The sequence below is a fragment of the Lepidochelys kempii genome, chromosome 1, assembly GCF_965140265.1.
Source record: "Lepidochelys kempii isolate rLepKem1 chromosome 1, rLepKem1.hap2, whole genome shotgun sequence".
Lineage (NCBI taxonomy): Eukaryota > Metazoa > Chordata > Testudines > Cheloniidae > Lepidochelys > Lepidochelys kempii.
Genome location: NC_133256.1, coordinates 294,552,400 through 294,569,796, shown reverse-complemented (window position 1 = coordinate 294,569,796; position 17,397 = coordinate 294,552,400). Strand labels below are relative to the sequence as shown.

The following is a 17,397-nucleotide window of genomic DNA, read 5'->3' as shown; positions in this document are numbered from 1 at the left end:
TTTTGCTTACACTTGAGATTTTAACAAGAATGTCATACCAGATTACGACAGACGTTAGAAACTTGAAGCTGGATATTTCAGAGGCGAATGACTGTGCTTCACTTTTAGCTTTTGGATCTCTGGCTTCTTCCGAAATAGCAACCAGTGCTTCATAAACTTCCTCAGATTGATATCTCAACGTTTTTGCACTTTCTACTCTGCTTTCCCAGCGTGTCTCAGATAGAGGCTTAAAGGTAATACCATTGACATGTGCTTTGAATATTTGCCATCATTGAGCGGAAGCTGAAAAGAGCACGTAAATGCATTGCAGCAAACCAAAAAAAAGAAATAGCTTCTACAGAAGACTTGGCTATATCACACAAAATCAAATTAAGGCTGTGGCATGCACACAGAACAAAAAAGGCTTGTGGATTTTCTGCCAGCAATCTAGCTTGCACGCCAGAAATGCATCCTCTCATATTGGCACCATTATCATAGCCTTGTTATCTAATGTTCATTACGGACAATCCCATTCATTTTAGTTCATGTAGGAGAGCTTGAAGAAGTCCAAAACCTGTAGTGTCCTCTTTGTCTAAAAATGTGATCAATGATTCCTTAACTGTAATCTGTGCTGAATCACTAATGTTGACAAATCTCACTACTAACGACATTTGTTCTTGATGACTTATGTCCGGAGTGCAATCTACAATTACAGCAAAATATTTTTCCAAAGTAACCAATGAAACAATTTTGTCTCTCACTTTATCACTCATTAGCATGATCAGTTCATTTTGAATTCTTGGTCCCAAATAGTGGTCCTGTATTTCATTTTCAGTTACTCTTTGGAGATGTTCACTCATCACTGTGTCAAATTTTCCCAGCAGTTGTACGAGGCCCAAAAAATTGCCATTTTTGGGCAGGAATAATTTCTCAATGCTTCCTCTAAAAGCAAGATTGTTTGTTGATAGATATTCAACAATAGATAATAGACGTTCAAAACACAACGCCAATGTTGCTTCTCTTACTCCAGCAATCTTTGATTTTGGGCATCAAGAGTTGTCTGATTTTTTAACCTTACACTCAGCTCACACCATTTGTGCATACTTTCAATGTGGTGTTGTGCCATTTCATGTTGCGGTAATATGTGACTAAGATTTTTCCAATCATTAATACCCATGGTTGCTATCTTAAAATTGCAGCTATTGAAAAGCTTGCATGGGAAACAAAATACAGCATCCTTACATTTAGAGTACACAAGCTACTATCTGTTGACAATTTCACCATTAGAAAGTCTTTTGTAGTAGTTGTTTTCTGTGAATTTCCTACCTCTAATGTCTTTAGGATATTCAAGACCTTTTATTCTCCCAGGGCCTTTCTCAAGTATAATGGCACAAAATTCTTTGTTTAAAGATTGTGGCCATATGCCAGTGTCATCTATATCCCATGCTAGTACAGTTTCAACTGTTGTAATTTCTTGTTTTGTGTCTGCATCTGTTTCAAATGATTGTTCTGTGTGTGGTTGCGTTTCTTGAGCTTCGTCTACACAAATATTTTGTTCGGCACTTACTTGATGATCTTCATCAACTTTGTTGTTTTCATGACATACAAACTTAAGTATAGAATCCTTCCATGCTTGTACAGCTAATCCTATTTCATCTTTCCGTTTTCTTTTTTGTGACCCGGAAAGTTGTTTTCAATATGACATAACTTACAAGGGTGTTTTTTAAAGAAATAACTGTTTAAATTATCAGATTATCAGAAATATTATTTAAAATAACTAATATAGGATAGTTGTGAGTGTGTGACCTTGAGCTCGTGTGAAGACACCTCACAAAGCACTCCACCCTGACTGAGACACAGTAGAGTTGGAAACCCATGTCATTTTTACAAAGCCACTTTTTAGTTTTAAATTGAGAGTGGGCATCAGTCTTAATGTTAGTTACAACTCTATATCCACCTTATACTGTAAACAGATCAATGGCATTATCCAGTTTAATAGGCTGGGTTTCCAAACAGTGGCAAAATATAACCCTAGTTTTACTCCCAGGTAAAGCACAGAGTGACCAAAATAAAGTCAGCACAGAATCATCTCATCTTGATCAAGGCAGCACAGAAATGTTACAGAAGTCCTATTGTGCCTTGTTTTTGTTTGGAAAGACGTTAGCAATAGTAGCACATTTTGGGCGCTGCCAGAAATACATGATAAATCACTGCCTCTAAAGTTCCATCAAAAACTGACATTTTCACAGCTCTATCATGATCTGCTGCACAGATTCTTCACAAGGAAGTGTCCCTGGCCTTTTTAACTCATATTAACCATGTATTTACTTTATGAAAGTTGGACAAAACATTGTGAACACATCAGACATTGGCTGCCCAACCTCTGGGCTGGCAAAAGCTATACTGACTCACTGGGAAAAAAAGCAAGAGAATCTTAGTACAACATATGGTCACTCTATACACCAGTAAGGAGAGGAGCATATTGCAGTTGTTGGAGGGCTCTATTTAGCAGTAACAGGGCTATAGGAAAGCCAGTCAACATTTTTTGTTTCTCTGATGAAAACTGGCCCACGCCCTGCCCCAAACCAAACTTGTCACAAATAATTGTCAATAACTTAATTTTCTGGTTTTGGCTAAGATATTGATTTAAAATATTGAAATTGGATTCAGGATTGTTAGCAAGCATTTTTGGCAAACAAAGTTGTTAAATGACAATCTAAAATGGCAACACAGTACTGCTTTCATGCTTGGCTCACTCACTCCCCAGCCTGCTGGTCCAACAGCTGCAGTAGAGGAGGAGATAGGTGGAAAACTGCAGTACCCCAAGATCCACCTCTTGGGGGGCAGAGTAGCAACAGCAGCAGCAAATCCTCAGGTCCAATCACACGCCAATGGGCACCACTGCCAGCCCAATGGACCACGGTGAAGTTAACACAGCATCTGATCTCAGTGATGGTGCACCCACAGAGCCACAGCAGCTCATCTTGCCCTGCGCAGCTGCCAGCCCCGGGGAGAGACAGACTTCCCAGCTAGGGTAACCAGATGTCCTGATTTTATAGGGCCAGTCCCAACAGTTGGGGCTTTGTCTTATATAGGCACAAATTCCCCCCACCTAGGGTGATCAGACAGCAAGTGTGAAAAATCAGGACAGGGGGAGGGGGCTAATAGGAGCCTATATAAGAAAAAGACCCCAAAATTGGGACTGTCCCTATAAAAGTGGGACATCTGGTCACCCTACCCCAACCCCCATCCTGATTTTTCACTCATGCTATCTGTCCCAGCCAGCTGCGTGTGACCCTTCCAATCCTGGCTGGCTGCCGAGGAAGTGAGTTACTGTCACTTTCGCAGCCAGTCAGCCCCCTGCCCGCCCCTTCCCCTCACCCAGCCCTGCCGGAGGAGGGGGGGAGAGGGGTGCTCCATGGAGGGGGGGAGAGAAGAATGGGCGTTATGGGGGGGGCAAAAAAGGATACTGCAGCCGCCAAGCCTGCCTCACCTCATGCCAGGGGAGAGAGTCACACTCACAGGTGAGTTTCTTCCCCCACCCATACCGCCCCCTTCCCAGAGACCCCAGCAGCCAATCCCCTCCCTCAGACTGTGCTGCATTTGGCTCTCTCTAGGACCCAGCATCCCTGCTCTTACATGCTCCACTGCTTCCCATCTGTCTGGACTTCCAGCAGAGTGGTGCCCTAGGCGGCTGCCTATTCTGCCTATGGCTAGGGACAGCCCTGTGCCCATCACATCCCAAATGTCTCAGGAACAGGGCAGGATCCAGAATGGAAAACATATTACATGACAATTTCCTTTCTGGGATGGACCCGCCTCCTAGTATCCCCCAGCTAAGTCTATTGGGTGGCCTTCTCAGGATCCATATATAGAGTGGAATAAAGCAGTGTTGTTACAAAATTTCTATTTAATCTACTAGTAAGAAATTTGTGTTTCCATACAGCTTTGGAAGTACTGCATGGTGGAAGTCATCTGGGAAAAGGTGGAGGCTTTTGTGGAGGCATCTGGGGAGTTATGAAGCAGTGTAGGATTGTGGGAGGAGCACACTAGTTAAATGTTTCTGTATAAAATTCAAGGGCCTGATTCAAGGCCCACTGAAGTCAATAGAAAGATTCCTACTGACTTCAATGGTTGTTGGGTCAGTGTCCAGGTAAGAGGTCAGAGGAGATGTACCCAAGTCCTGGAGTCATCTGGACAAGTTGGCACTAGCTCCAATAGTTACAGGAAGAGAGAGACTCAAGCCAGATGTGTCAGATGGGGAGGAAAAGGGGGGAGAGGTCAGTCCCAGAAAGGAAGTCATCAGGTAACAAGTTTCCCAAGGCTACAGGAGAAGTCACTGTCCCAGGATATTGCTCCTTATAGACTTCTGTATTCGTTGGGACATTTAGCTACTGTGGTATAAAACACAAATGTACCTTAATGTAACATTTCATCTATATAATAAGATTGCAAAAAAGTCACTCTGTAGCTTATTATGTCTGTACAATCATCATGAAGCGACGGAAGCAGCTATAAGCGTGCTTTGGGGGCTCTTTATGTTCAGAATGCAAAAAGAAAAGGAGTACTTGTGGCACCTTAGAGACTAACCAATTTATTTGAGCATGAGCTTTCGTGAGCTACAGCTCACTTCATCACATCTGATGAAGTGAGCTGTAGCTCACGAAAGCTCATGCTCAAATAAATTGGTTAGTCTCTAAGGTGCCACAAGTACTCCTTTTCTTTTTGCGAATACAGACTAACACGGCTGTTCCTCTGAAACCTATGTTCAGAATGTTATCAGAGTGAATCACCACTGGTTTTGTGGTCTGTTACCATCCAGCTTTTAAGTTCTCAGCCAATTTGACTTTACGAATTATAACTGTGCAGTGTACAACACAGTAAGGCATGTATCTATGCCATGCCAAGAGGCCTCGACCATTGTGATAGTAGAGATAACTCAACCATCCGCCACCCTTATTCTGCTCCTAATTGTATGCAACAATTTCATTGGTTGCATGAGGGAGACTGCACAGATGGTGGATTACTTGACCCAATTCTCACATCACAGCACACACGCTTATTCACCACCCACACAAATCAACACCACTCTCCCAGCACACTCCCTCTAGACACAAATCAACAACCCACACAGCAACACAACCAGCATACACAATAACCCCAAATGTACACAGCCCCTCACTACAGCACATGCCCCTCACTTGCTTCCCGCACAGATCCACACAACTCTCCCAGAACAAAACTCATACACAAATCAACACAAGCACCCACACAACCAGTACACACAATCACCTCAAACATCACTCTGAAGCCTAGAATATCTGTTGCGTCAGTGTGCAGCAGTGGACACAGCTACAAGCATGGTTAAGAGCTCTTTTTGTTCAAAATATCACCAGGTTCAATCATCAATGGGATTTGTGGTCAGTTACCATCCAGTTTTTAAGTTCTCAGTCATTTTTGGCTTTTTTTTTTTTTTTTTTTTACCATGCATGACATTGTGAATTACACCTGTGCGACAGCATGGGCTTTCAGCTTCTAATTAGTAATAATAATAGCCTGTTCTGCGTGACTGACATTCTTGATTTACATCTTCCCTAGCATGTCATATACTGTGTGAAGTTTATTGTTTCGTACGTAATTCCGGATGTATCACAAAAGACGAAGAGCAAGATCAAACGAGAGAAATACTTAACACAGACACTCCTGCATGAGAATCATCTCAAAGTTGTGAAAAAAAAAATGGGGAAAATAGCTGACAGAATCTGGAAAGAAGCAGACGGCACTTTCCGAACTAAATATGACTAAGAATTTTACACACAGACAGTACTTAACTGGCTTAGTACTGGTTACTAATGGCTAATCAAAATATTACTGATGTCTAATCAAAAGTTGGGGATTAACTCCCTTTAGCAAATAGTTTCTTGTAACTCTTGCCTATGTCTGGAACATCATTGTACATCATTGGCTATAAAGGCAAGGATTGGAAAATACAAAACCATGAGACCCAGTAGGGCACTGGAAAAAGTAAAATGAAGTCTTTAATAGTTGTAGCCGGACAGAAAAGAGAAGTCACACAGTTTTCTTTAGACTGTCTCATAAGAAGGGGCAGATTCATTCTGAAATGCAGCACAGCACCTTCCACTTCATTCAGCAATTGGTTATTTCATCTGCTGTTCAATTTGCGCAAACCCTCAGAAACCAAATCATTTGTATTAAAAACAACACAGCTGCCATTGAATGAGTTGTGATCACTTGAAGCGGCTGTCACTGGATAATTCAATCACTAGCTATATAATTAAGCTCAGAGGAAAAGACAAACTCAGAAAGAGACAGAAGACGAAAAGATGACAAGAACTAAACATTAGGATGTTCAGCCATTGCTGTTGCCATGATAAGCGTACTATGTGCCATACAAGCTAAGAAATGCGCAGTGGGGATTATACAGATAACAAGATATTTCAATCAACGTGGTAAGAATGGACCTGAATCACAATGAGAGGAAGCACTGTAAGCCTGATTCTCCTCTCACTGATACCTGCGTAAGGTAAGTGGTGATTCCCCGCCTTCTTACAGCAGTATGAGTGAAAGGAGAATCAGGGCATGTGTCTTTACCCAGTTGATGTACATTAAATAGTTCATTTTGCCCATTCTGTGTAGAACCTGTATGCTCTCGGAGGCTTCTTACCTGTAACAGGAGTGAGAATTTAAATTCTTGTCACACATTAGATCAGTATGCACAGAGGGCTCACTTTTGTATTTCTTTCACAACCAAAACTCCATTCGCTTCAGTGGTAGTTTTCAGTGTGCGAGGAATGCAGGGTTGGACCTACTGTTGGACCGCAATTCAATCCATCACAAAATAGCATGTGTCAACACAGTAGCCAGGAGGTGTGATTTCCAGCATGGGTAAACAGACACATGCTAGCTCTGCTCAGGTTAGCAGACTGAAAAGAGCAGTGTGGCCACAGTAGCTCAGGCTACCCAGGAGGTTGGGCAGCTAGCCTGAGCCACTCCCAGTACCACACGCATCAATGATCATCATGCAAAAAAAATCCATGTTAACCTTAAAGACTCTTTTACAGTACAGTGGTGGTGGGGAAATATTTACCTAATGAAAAAGGTCAAAATCCAGAGGGAATGGAGGAGAGACCAGCCTGAGATGGGACTGTGATTTGGCCTATGTAAATAACCTCACAACACTTATCACCCATTTTATAGATGGGGAAACTGAGGCACAGAGCAGTTAAGTGCCTCTTCTATGGTCACACAGTGATCCGTGGCAGAGCTGGGATTAACATGCAGGAGCTCCTGGTCCTCAGTGACCTATTCAATCCACTGGACCTCATCCCTGTATACCCAAGGGCATGTACTATCTCTTCCTTTTGCTGTCATCTAGCATTATTCTCTTGAACATAGTAGCCTTAATCCACATCTGGCAATTATTCCTCCTTCAGAATAACATTATGCGCAAAATTCAGAATTACACATAGTGATAAGTATGGTGCCTTAAAGATTATCTTAAATAAAAAAATACTTAACATTCTGTTCAGTTTACATAGACTTTATCTCTGCCTGCTAAAGATGGGATTACTAGGCCTCTCAGAACTTTTGAAGCATAAGAATGAAACAATCAGGAGGAAAAAAACAACAGTATTTGTAACTCCTTTAGAAACTAGGTTACTCGGAGAATATTTCACTAGCCTTTTAAAGGGAAAATTAGAATCTGCTTGAAAATATAAATAGCTTTTTCGCTTTTGATGCTGCAGATCACAAACTGTGACATCATCATCCGCTGTGGGCCAAAATCATCTTTGGTATAAATTCAGTGAAGTCAGACCTGCAAAGAGCTCTGTGTAAGCTCAAAAGCTTTTCTCTCTCACCAACAGAAGTTGGTTCAGTAAAAGATATTATCCACCCACCTTGTCTCTCTAATAGGCTATTTGAGCAACTTTATAAACTACATAACAATACCAATATTTGTAAGGTTCTTCAGAAGTTGATATGATTTGATGCATAAAAATACATATTTTGTATTTTTTGCTAAGAACATTTGCTATTAATTTCTGAACATTAAGATATTTCTTTATATTTATCATTTTAATAAAATTTATTTTAAAATGCATTCAGTGTCTTCATTTGTGCTGTTCTTTTTCAGAAGCAGAACAACAGAGCAGCCACCAAGTACCATGGTTAAATTATAAAAATATTATCATTGTCTATTTTCCGTATTACTGCCCATTTTCAAGTTCTTGCCATTAAGTTGTGCCACTGCTATTGAGAACTATCAGCTTCTTTTCTAAATTTTCTGGATGATGGAATTCCTCCTTTTCCACAGCAGAGCTGTGATATGGAGGGTAAAATCATTATGCTCTCATAAAGACTCATGATTTAAGCTTTTTTCTTTTTGTCTTATTTTTTTTTTCAAAACAATTTAAGCTCTTTAATGATCTGGGATTCAGTTTATTCCAGCAGGATCAGGTCTATAACGGGCACCCTACTTCCAGATAATTCAGCCTTTGGGTCCCTTCCTGGGGCTCTTGCTAATCCAGGTTTATCCTTTATCTGGGACTGCACAATCAGCATGAATTACTGTTTGTTACTCCCATAGCCCCCTATGGATGGGAGTGGGGTATTTATTTGACTTAGGCATGTACATACAATTAGAAACAATCTACGGATCTTACTGTACTCATGAACTCTTCCTCTCCCTATCATCCATTCAGACCTCAAGCCACTTAACTCTCTTACGCCTCTGTAGCCCAACAATAACCTCTTCAAAGGCCTAGGAGAATGGATAGGCTTGTCGGATAAAAGATTCTCTGGCCATTTCAGACACAAACTTTGTCTGCACTTGCCTTTTTTATGTTTTCCACACAGCTGCTTTTAAACACCAGTGTAGCTCCATGGCGGTTGTAACACTAGAGCACTAGTTTAGCTGTTTTTGCCACCATGGTGTCTAGCCCTATACTGAGCAGACTGACAACCTAGTCATAAAAATGGCAGTACCCCATCTAACATAACATAACATCAGCCACACTATCAGAGGCTCGTTCACCTGCACATCCACCAATGTGATATATGCCATCATGTGCCAGCAATGCCCCTCTGCCATTTACATTGGTCAAACTGGACAGTCTCTACGTAAAAGAATAAATGGACACAAATCAGATGTCAAGAATTATAACATTCATAAACCAGTCGGAGAACACTTCAATCTCTCTGGTCACGCAATTACAGACATGAAGGTCGCTATCTTAAAACAAAAAAACTTCAAATCCAGACTCCAGCGAGAAACTGCTGAATTGGAATTCATTTGCAAATTGGATACTATTAATTTAGGCTTAAATAGAGACTGGGAGTGGCTAAGTCATTATGCAAGGTAGCCTATTTCCCCTTGTTTTTTCCTTCCCCCCCTCCCCCCGACGTTCTGGTTAAACTTGGATTTAAACTTGGAGAGTGGTCAGTTTGGATGAGCTATTGCCAGCAGGAGAGTGAGTTTGTGTGTGTGTGTGTGTCCCCGGGGGAAAAAAAAAAAGCGGGGGAGGTGTGGGATGTGAGAGAGCCTGGTTTTGTGCTGGAAATGGCTCACCTTGATTACCATGCACATTGTAGGGAGAGTGGTCACTTTGGATGAGCTATTACCAGCAGGAAAGTGAGTTTGTGTGTGTATGGCGGTGGGGGGGTGAGAAAACCTGGATTTGTGCTGGAAATGGCCCACCTTGATTATCATGCACATTGTAGGGAGATTTCAGAGTAACAGCCGTGTTAGTCTGTATTCGCAAAAAGAAAAGGAGGACTTGTGGCACCTTAGAGACTAACCAATTTATTAGAGCATAAGCTTTCGTGAGCTACAGCTCACTTCCTCAGATGCATATCGTGGAAACTGCAGCAGGCTAGCTATTACCAGCAGGAGAGTGAGTTTGTGTGTGTATGGGGGTGGGGGGGATGTGAGAACCTGGATTTGTGCAGGAAATAGCCCAGCTTGATTGTCATGCACATTGTGTAAAGAGTTGTCACTTTGGATGGGCTATCACCAGCAGGAGAGTGAATTTGTGCGGGGGGGTGGAGGGTGAGAAAACCTGGATTTGTGCTGGAAATCACTTTAGATAAGCTATTACCAGCAGGACAGTGGGGTGGGAATAGGTATTGTTTCATATTCTCTGTGTATATATAAAGCCTGCTGCAGTTTCCACGATATGCATCTGAGGAAGTGAGCTGTAGCTCACGAAAGCTTATGCTCTAATAAATTGGTTAGTCTCTAAGGTGCCACAAGTCCTCCTTTTCTTTTTATTGTAGGGAGAGTGGTCACTTTGGATAAGCTATTACCAGCAGGAGAGTGAGTTTGTGTGTGTGGTTTTGGAGGGGGGTGAGGGGGTGAGAGAACCTGGATTTGTGCAGGAAATGGCCCACCTTGATTATCATACACATTGTGAAGAGAGTTGTCACTTTGGATGGGCTATTACCAGCAGGAGAGTGAGTTTGGCGGGGGGGGGGGGGGGCGGAGGGTGAGAAAACCTGGATTTGTGCTGGAAATGGCCCAACTTGATGATCACTTTAGATAAGCTATTACCAGCAGGACAGTGGGTGGGAGGAGGTATTGTTTCATGATCTCTGTGTGTATATAATGTCTGCTGCAGTTTCCACGGTATGCATCCGATGAAGTGAGCTGTAGCTCACGAAAGCTCTTGCTCAAATAAATTGGTTAGTCTCTAAGGTGCCACAAGTACTCCTTTTCTTTTTGCGAATACAGACTAACACGGCTGTTACTCTGAAACCCATCTACACTGTTGCTCTCACAAGGCCAGGTGCTGCGATGACAAAATTGCACTGCCATAACCTCAGCTAATGCTGAGTGCATTTTACAAGCTATGGGTATAGAGGATGTAGCATCATATTAGGCCTTGTCTATGCTAGGAAAATGGACCTATTTTTAAATGTTAGCTAATGTGTTAATGTGCTTAAATTCTGTTGCAGACAAGGCAGTCGAGCCTAGGGCTCACGCTTTGTGCAGCTCATATGCATCAGCAAGAATAAGTTATTTTGCAGCCCTTGTTAGTTGCTTTGACTGTTAGTAGTTTACCTGCTACCTCCTTCCCTTTTTGCCATTGTTCAAGAGAATTACTCTTATTTTGCATATCCACTGCATACCAGATTGGCACAATTAAACTGTTTTACCAGTTGCACCCATTTTCTAACAAACTCCAGCTGAGTAGCTTACTCCACTATATACCTCACAGGAGAATTTGGCCTAGAGATTGCCATGGGCATTACACCAATTTACACCAGATCTGGAATTTGCTTAATGCTCTGTCATTTCATGTCTGGTAAAAGGGGGCTGGGGGGCTACTGTAATTCCTCTCAGGAAAGAAAGCATGCTTGGTGGCTTTAGAGCAAATATTTATTTGTATTACGTAGACCTACACAGCCCACTCAAGGATCAGGGCCTAAGTTCCCTGTAAGCTTCGCAGCCACGCAGCTGCCTATTAAGCCCGGTATAGGGGCAGGGCAATCACTAGCTATTCTGGGACCCTACTCAGCCCACCCCCACCCCCCCATGGGGGGGCAGGCCTCCGTGGGGTGGGGGAGGCTGGCCCCAGGCCTCCGCGGGGGGACGGGGGCTGGCTTGGGGGAACAGGGGGGAACCACCTCCCAGCATTCACCGGTGGCACGTTAGGGGCTGGGTCCCTGCACTTCCTGCCGCTGGTGAGTGCAGGCCCAACCCTGCTGCACTCCTCAGGGGCAGGAAGAGGCAGGGCTGGGCGGGGGCTTTGGGGAGGAGTGGAGTGGGGGCGGGGCGGGGCTGGGGCAGAGCAAGGGTGGGAGTCCTGGGGAAGAAGTGGGGCAGGGGCTGGAGCAGCACGCAGCTGCGCAGGGCACCAGGAAATTTGGTGCCCCAAGTTTCCTGGTGCCCTACTCAGCTGTGTACTTTGCGTATGGGTAAGGACAGCCCTGCACAGGGGCTTAGGGCTGCAGCAGGGAGAGATGCCTCTCCCCCAGCATGGACCCGCCATGGGGGGGACAGGGCGCCGCTCCCCACCAGCCCCAGTCCAGACCTGCCACGGTGGGGAGAGGCACCCCACCCCACTGGCCCCTGTGTGGACCTGCCCTGGACTTGCCGTGGCCAGGGGAGAGGAGACCCTCCCTCAGCCCAGCCGGAGCTGCCACAGCCAGGGAGAGACACCTCTCCCCCGGCCCCGACCTGCTGCGGCGAGAGAGGGCTGCGGGGAGTCCCCTCTCCCCACCACAGCCCCGGGGCAGCCTGCACCCGAAACCCCTCATCCCTGGCCCCACCCCAGAGCCCTCACCCCATCCTCTGCTACAGCCCTGAGCCCCCTCTTGCACCCTGAACCCCTCATCCCTGGCCCCACCCCAGAGACTCTTCACCCCTAGCTGGAGCCCTCACCCCCTGCACCCAACCCTGAGCTTCCTCCCACACTCCGAACCCATCGGCCCCTTCCTCACCCCAGAGCCTGCACCCCAAGCCAGAGCTCTCACCCCCTGCACCAAACCCTTCGCCCCAGCCCCCACATAACCTCCATATTGGTGCACATAACAAAATTCATTCCGCATATGGACATACAAAGTTAGAACACTGAGGGCCCCATTATGCTCGGGCACTGTACATGTACCCAGTGATTAGGACATGACTTGGTATAACAGCAGCAACACAACCTGTGTGAACTTTAATTTATTTGGGGGATATTTCTCTAGTAAGAAAGAAACATTTCTCAACAGCCAAGTAATAGCACAGTATTGAATTCTTCCTGAGCCTGCTCTGTAAATTGGATTTTATTTGCAAGCTGAAACAGCATGAGAACTGGCACCTTTTATTTTTCTAATTTGTTGATTGTGTGCTTTGATATGATTAGCCCCTAAAAAACAACACTAATCTCTGAAATACAACTCCGTTTTGCAAGTCAACAATGAAGCAAAGAATTGATTGAGGCTCTCAGCAACACCCATTACTGTACTTATTAACTCACCACTCTTGCTTTTAGTCGACCTGACTTGTTATATTTTCCCCATTCAGTAGTTTTAGTCACTAACAATACAGGGTCACACACATACACCCTGGTCATCAGCTAAATCAGAGCCATGGCACTCAGGGAACAGAACTCACAGCTGCTTCATGGCAGAGGATGCTCCCTCCAGTTCCAGAAGAATTTTGTGTAGGTCTCTGTAGTTACAGGTTTCAGAGTAACAGCCGTGTTAGTCTGTATTTGCAAAAAGAAAAGGAGTACTTGTGGCACCTTAGAGACTAACCAATTTATTTGAGCATAAGCTTTCGAGAGCTACAGCTCACTTCATCGGATGCATACTGTGGAAAGTACAGAAGACATTTTTATACACACAAACCATGAAAAAATGGGTGATTATCACTACAAAAGGTTTTCTCTCCCCCCACCCCACTCTCCTGCTGGTAATAACTTATGTAAAGTGATCACTCTCCTTACAATGTGTATGATAATCAAGGTGGGCCAATTCCAGCACAAATCCAGGTTTTCTCCCCCCCCCCAACACCCTGCCCCCCCAAAAAAACACTCTCTTGTTGGTAATAGCTTATCTAAAGTGATCACTCTGCATTAGCCTCAGTTGGCCAGCTATTAGAGGGCCAAAAAACCCCCAAAATCCACACATTTTGCCAGCCAAAAATCACCCAGGTGAGTCACTGGGTGCCTGTTAAGGATGTAGGGCTGGGAATATGGAGAGTTTATGCAACTTCATCCTAATTTGCATATTTGATGGCTATACATGGATTTATTGCTATAGATTTAACCACAATTAAATTAATCACTTTGCCCACCTCCATGCCCTCAAATCGATCCTCTCCCCCATCCTTCCCCCTCTTCCTGGCTCCTCCTTGAATTTGACAAGCCCTCCCCTTTTGTGTTCCCTTCCTCTCCCTGGTGCCCCCTGTCTACCTTGAGTGTCTCTGCACTCATCCGACTCTCCAGCGTCCCCTGGGGCAGCAGTACTTTTTCTCCTGCATTGTGGGTGGAGCTAGGAAGGCTCCTCATCTCAGTTATGTGTTTGGAAGCCAGAATCTTGCTCCCTTCCCAGGCTGTTGGTGAAGGGTTTTGCCTCCATCCCGCTGAAGCCTGCAGCACCAAGCCTATCCAGGCTGTGGCTTTGTGGGAGGAGGCAGGGCTAGTGAGCAGATGGTCACCCCTGTGAAAGTGCAGAGTTTTGGGGACAATTGAGGGCACCCTGTCCCAATGGGAGGCCCAGCCAACCACTTGGAAGACCAAGAGATAGCACCCAAAATTAGGAGCCTTACAAGACATGTAGTCGCAGAAAAAATCTGACTGGCTTGGTGTTGGTAGGGATTGTTGGATGGGGAGGAGTTGTGATGGGTGCTACTGGGTGGGAAAAGACACTTGCATGGGTGCTGCTGGATGTGTTAGTAATGGGGGAGGTGCTCCTGGGTGAGGGGTGGCATGCTGATAGAAGCAGTGGGTGCTGTTGGGTGAGGGTTTGGTGCTTCAGCCTTCTTGTCCAAGCTCCATCCTCCCCGCACCAGCACTGCACACTGTTGTGGTTCATGACTTGCCACTCACATCTGGTGAAGAGCTAGCTGAACACACCAAACAGTGGGGCACACTGCTGGAATTTTGCTGTGATGCCCCCCTCTCCCCGTCATTCCCAGCCAACTCCTTGCAAGTCACCCAGCTATCAAGACCCAGGTGCAAGTCACCAGTGTCTGGCAACATGCTGGAGATTTGAATTCTTCCTTCAGACTGTATGTTTAACTCTACTTTTTCCCCAGCCCTTTGAGAAACTATATTCAGCCATGGGTGGTTTTTCAATTTATTAAAATTTGTTTTATAGTAGCACCCCCACTGGGCAAGGCCCTTTTCCCAAGGACAGTTTTCCCCTTTGCAGAACTCACAACTTTAGTATAAAGATGTTACTGCTTTGACTTGCCTCCATCACTCTGAGCCCCTTGGTGCATGCAGGTACTGCAAAACCATTTATCTTCATAGGCATTCATCATCATTTATCATCATAGGCATATTCATCAAGGGTCCCTCATTAATCCCCCCCCCCATCTTAGTTTAATCACTACGACCTGCTCTCTGAATTGCCCAGTCTCAAGATTACTGTTTCAGTTGTTCCAATAAAAGATATTACCTCACGCATCTTGTGTCTCTAATATTCTGGGACCAACATGGCTACAACAACTCTGAATACATCTTTTATCCCCAGTCCTCTATTTCTAAAATATAACCCAAATTCCAAACATAATCAAATTGTGATCAGTGTGGATCACATTCGTGCTATGAGTGTCTCTCCAGTCAGTACCGTGGGAAGCTGGGTAGGTAATTTAGGCTCAAAATTTAGTTTTTGTAGATTATTATTTTTATTGTGGTACCTAGTGTGATAAGTCCTGTCCCTTCACCAAAGAGCTTATAATCCCAAAAAACTATTGTCAGTTAAGGGGGAAAGGATACCAAAATAAACACATTTGCTTAATTTAAATTATAAATAAAATGCTGCTATTCTCGTAAATAAGCGTTATTAATTGGCTGATTTCTTTTAAGCATTATAGCAGAGGTGGGACTTGAAGGGCACAGCTTCACTGAAATAAAAGTGTGTTCTTAAGTCGATTACCTGACTCAGGTAACATTGAGTCATTGGGAGGGAGTTGGGATGCTTGTAGGCCCGGCTCAAGTTCAGTGAGGGTGTGTCAGGGGCATCATGGAAGATATGGAGACAGTTCTGCAAGAAGCTGATCAATTGGTAGTCAAAACTAGCATAGTTGGCAGAGTGTTTGAGTAAGGGGGCTATTAATAAAAGAAACGAGCAGACCAGTTGGAAGGGGTCAAGTTAAGGGGGGCCTTGAAGATGAGAAGAAGCAGCTTGATCCTGAAATGGTGAAGAAAGGCATGCAGGGATTCGCACAGGGAGGGGGTGTGCATGTTATAAAACACAATATTAATGGAAAATGTTAATTAAATGCATTTAGATTGAGGTATCTGTTCCCATTGTCCAAGCTGCATGAAATCCAAACTACCAGCGTAAGTGGTAGAAAATAAATTCAGCAACTGTTCCATTTTAATAATTACACCACTAATAACAATTGTTTAATACAAGTTGTTTTTATTGACAGTATCCATTTACTAATCAGCCTCCTCTGTCATTTCCCTGCTTCTTGGCTAACGACCATGAGTCAATAAACAATCTCTGTTTATATCCACAGCCATACAGCCAGCTAGTGTATTACCTCCACTGTACACAATCCAGGTTAGCCCTACCTCACCGCTGTCTCTTGTTGCAGACACACCTCTCTCATTCAGCCAGTCATTTTGTAAACCAGCTTGACTGTTTGGCCCTGCCCTGCCCAGACTGAACTGAATCACGCTGAGTCATCTACAAATATGCCACTGTAACATTGTGGGGGCTTTTTTCTGTTCATCCCCTGTGCAGCACTAGTGAAAGTTAGTGACAAATATCTATAGCCCAGCAGTCAACCGGTAGGAAATGTACTAATCCCCAAGTGGATGGTACAGGGATTTGCTAATTCTTTGGGGGTCTGTGGGCTGGAAGCAGTTAGACAGCACCTTTTGCAGTGGAGGGAAGAGGGAGAGTCTCTGGCCACTGAGACAGAGCAAATCTTTACCTCTTCCACCTGGGAAATCCGTCTCCTCCCACAGTTAGTATGCCCAATGTGTCCCATTTCCCATGGGTCTTTTTACTGAATTAATAAATGAAAGTTTTAGATAGCTTCATTCCCATATGTGTGTTTTACTTGATTAACCTGCTGACCAAGTCCTACTCCATCTTTAAGACTCTAGCTGCTGATCCTTCACTGCTGCAAATACTTGTCTACACGTGGAAATTAATTCAGATTAAAGTAGGGTGTGAATTTAAAGTGCAATAGCTCTTCCCAAATAACTCCATGTGTGGATATGAGTGCTTTAACTATTCACCCTATCTTAATCCAAATTAGACTTTCGGTGTAGACAAAACCTATAATTCATGTGCACAACTTAAAGGAATGGGAAAATTACATCAGGGCTACAAATTTGCAGAACTGGGCCTTAAATGTAGTTTTAAAAGGAATAAGTGAGAGTCAAACAGGAAGTTGCCATTTTGACAGCCTTCTGGTGGAATCTGTGACAGGAAATGTAGCTCAGCAGCACTGGAAAGTATGAGAAAGTCCTGAGATTGACATTTTTATTTACTGCGTCTTCTAAAAGTCTGCTCCATCTGTTGTGTCACAAACTAGATCAGACAAGAATTGCTGCTGGGAAGTATCAGTAATGGGGCACTGGTCACTGATGGGAGAGCAGCTCCAATCACAGTTATGGAGCCATAGCCTGGTGGCAGGTATTTTTAAGAACTAAACTGAACATTCTTTCCATAGTTGTTGTTAATTAGTAACTACTTAGTTAGCTATGTAAAAGCCATATCCTG

At 44.1% G+C, this 17,397-nt stretch overlaps 1 protein-coding gene across 6 annotated transcripts in view; it reads left to right on the top strand.

The window, feature by feature from the left end:
- Nucleotides 1-17,397, top strand: part of ANO6 (anoctamin 6) — a 182,486-nt gene that overhangs the window by 122,470 nt on the left and 42,619 nt on the right. For 2 of the 6 annotated variants that reach the window (XM_073327996.1, XM_073327995.1), the window contains exon 20: nt 5,578-7,986. The exons of the other annotated variants lie outside the window; for them this stretch is intronic. In XM_073327996.1, the coding sequence (XP_073184097.1) occupies nt 5,578-5,784 (207 nt within the window). In that variant the 3' untranslated portion in view covers nt 5,785-7,986. Of the gene's footprint in view, nt 1-5,577; nt 7,987-17,397 lie in introns of those variants that run through there. 6 annotated transcript variants of the gene reach the window in all.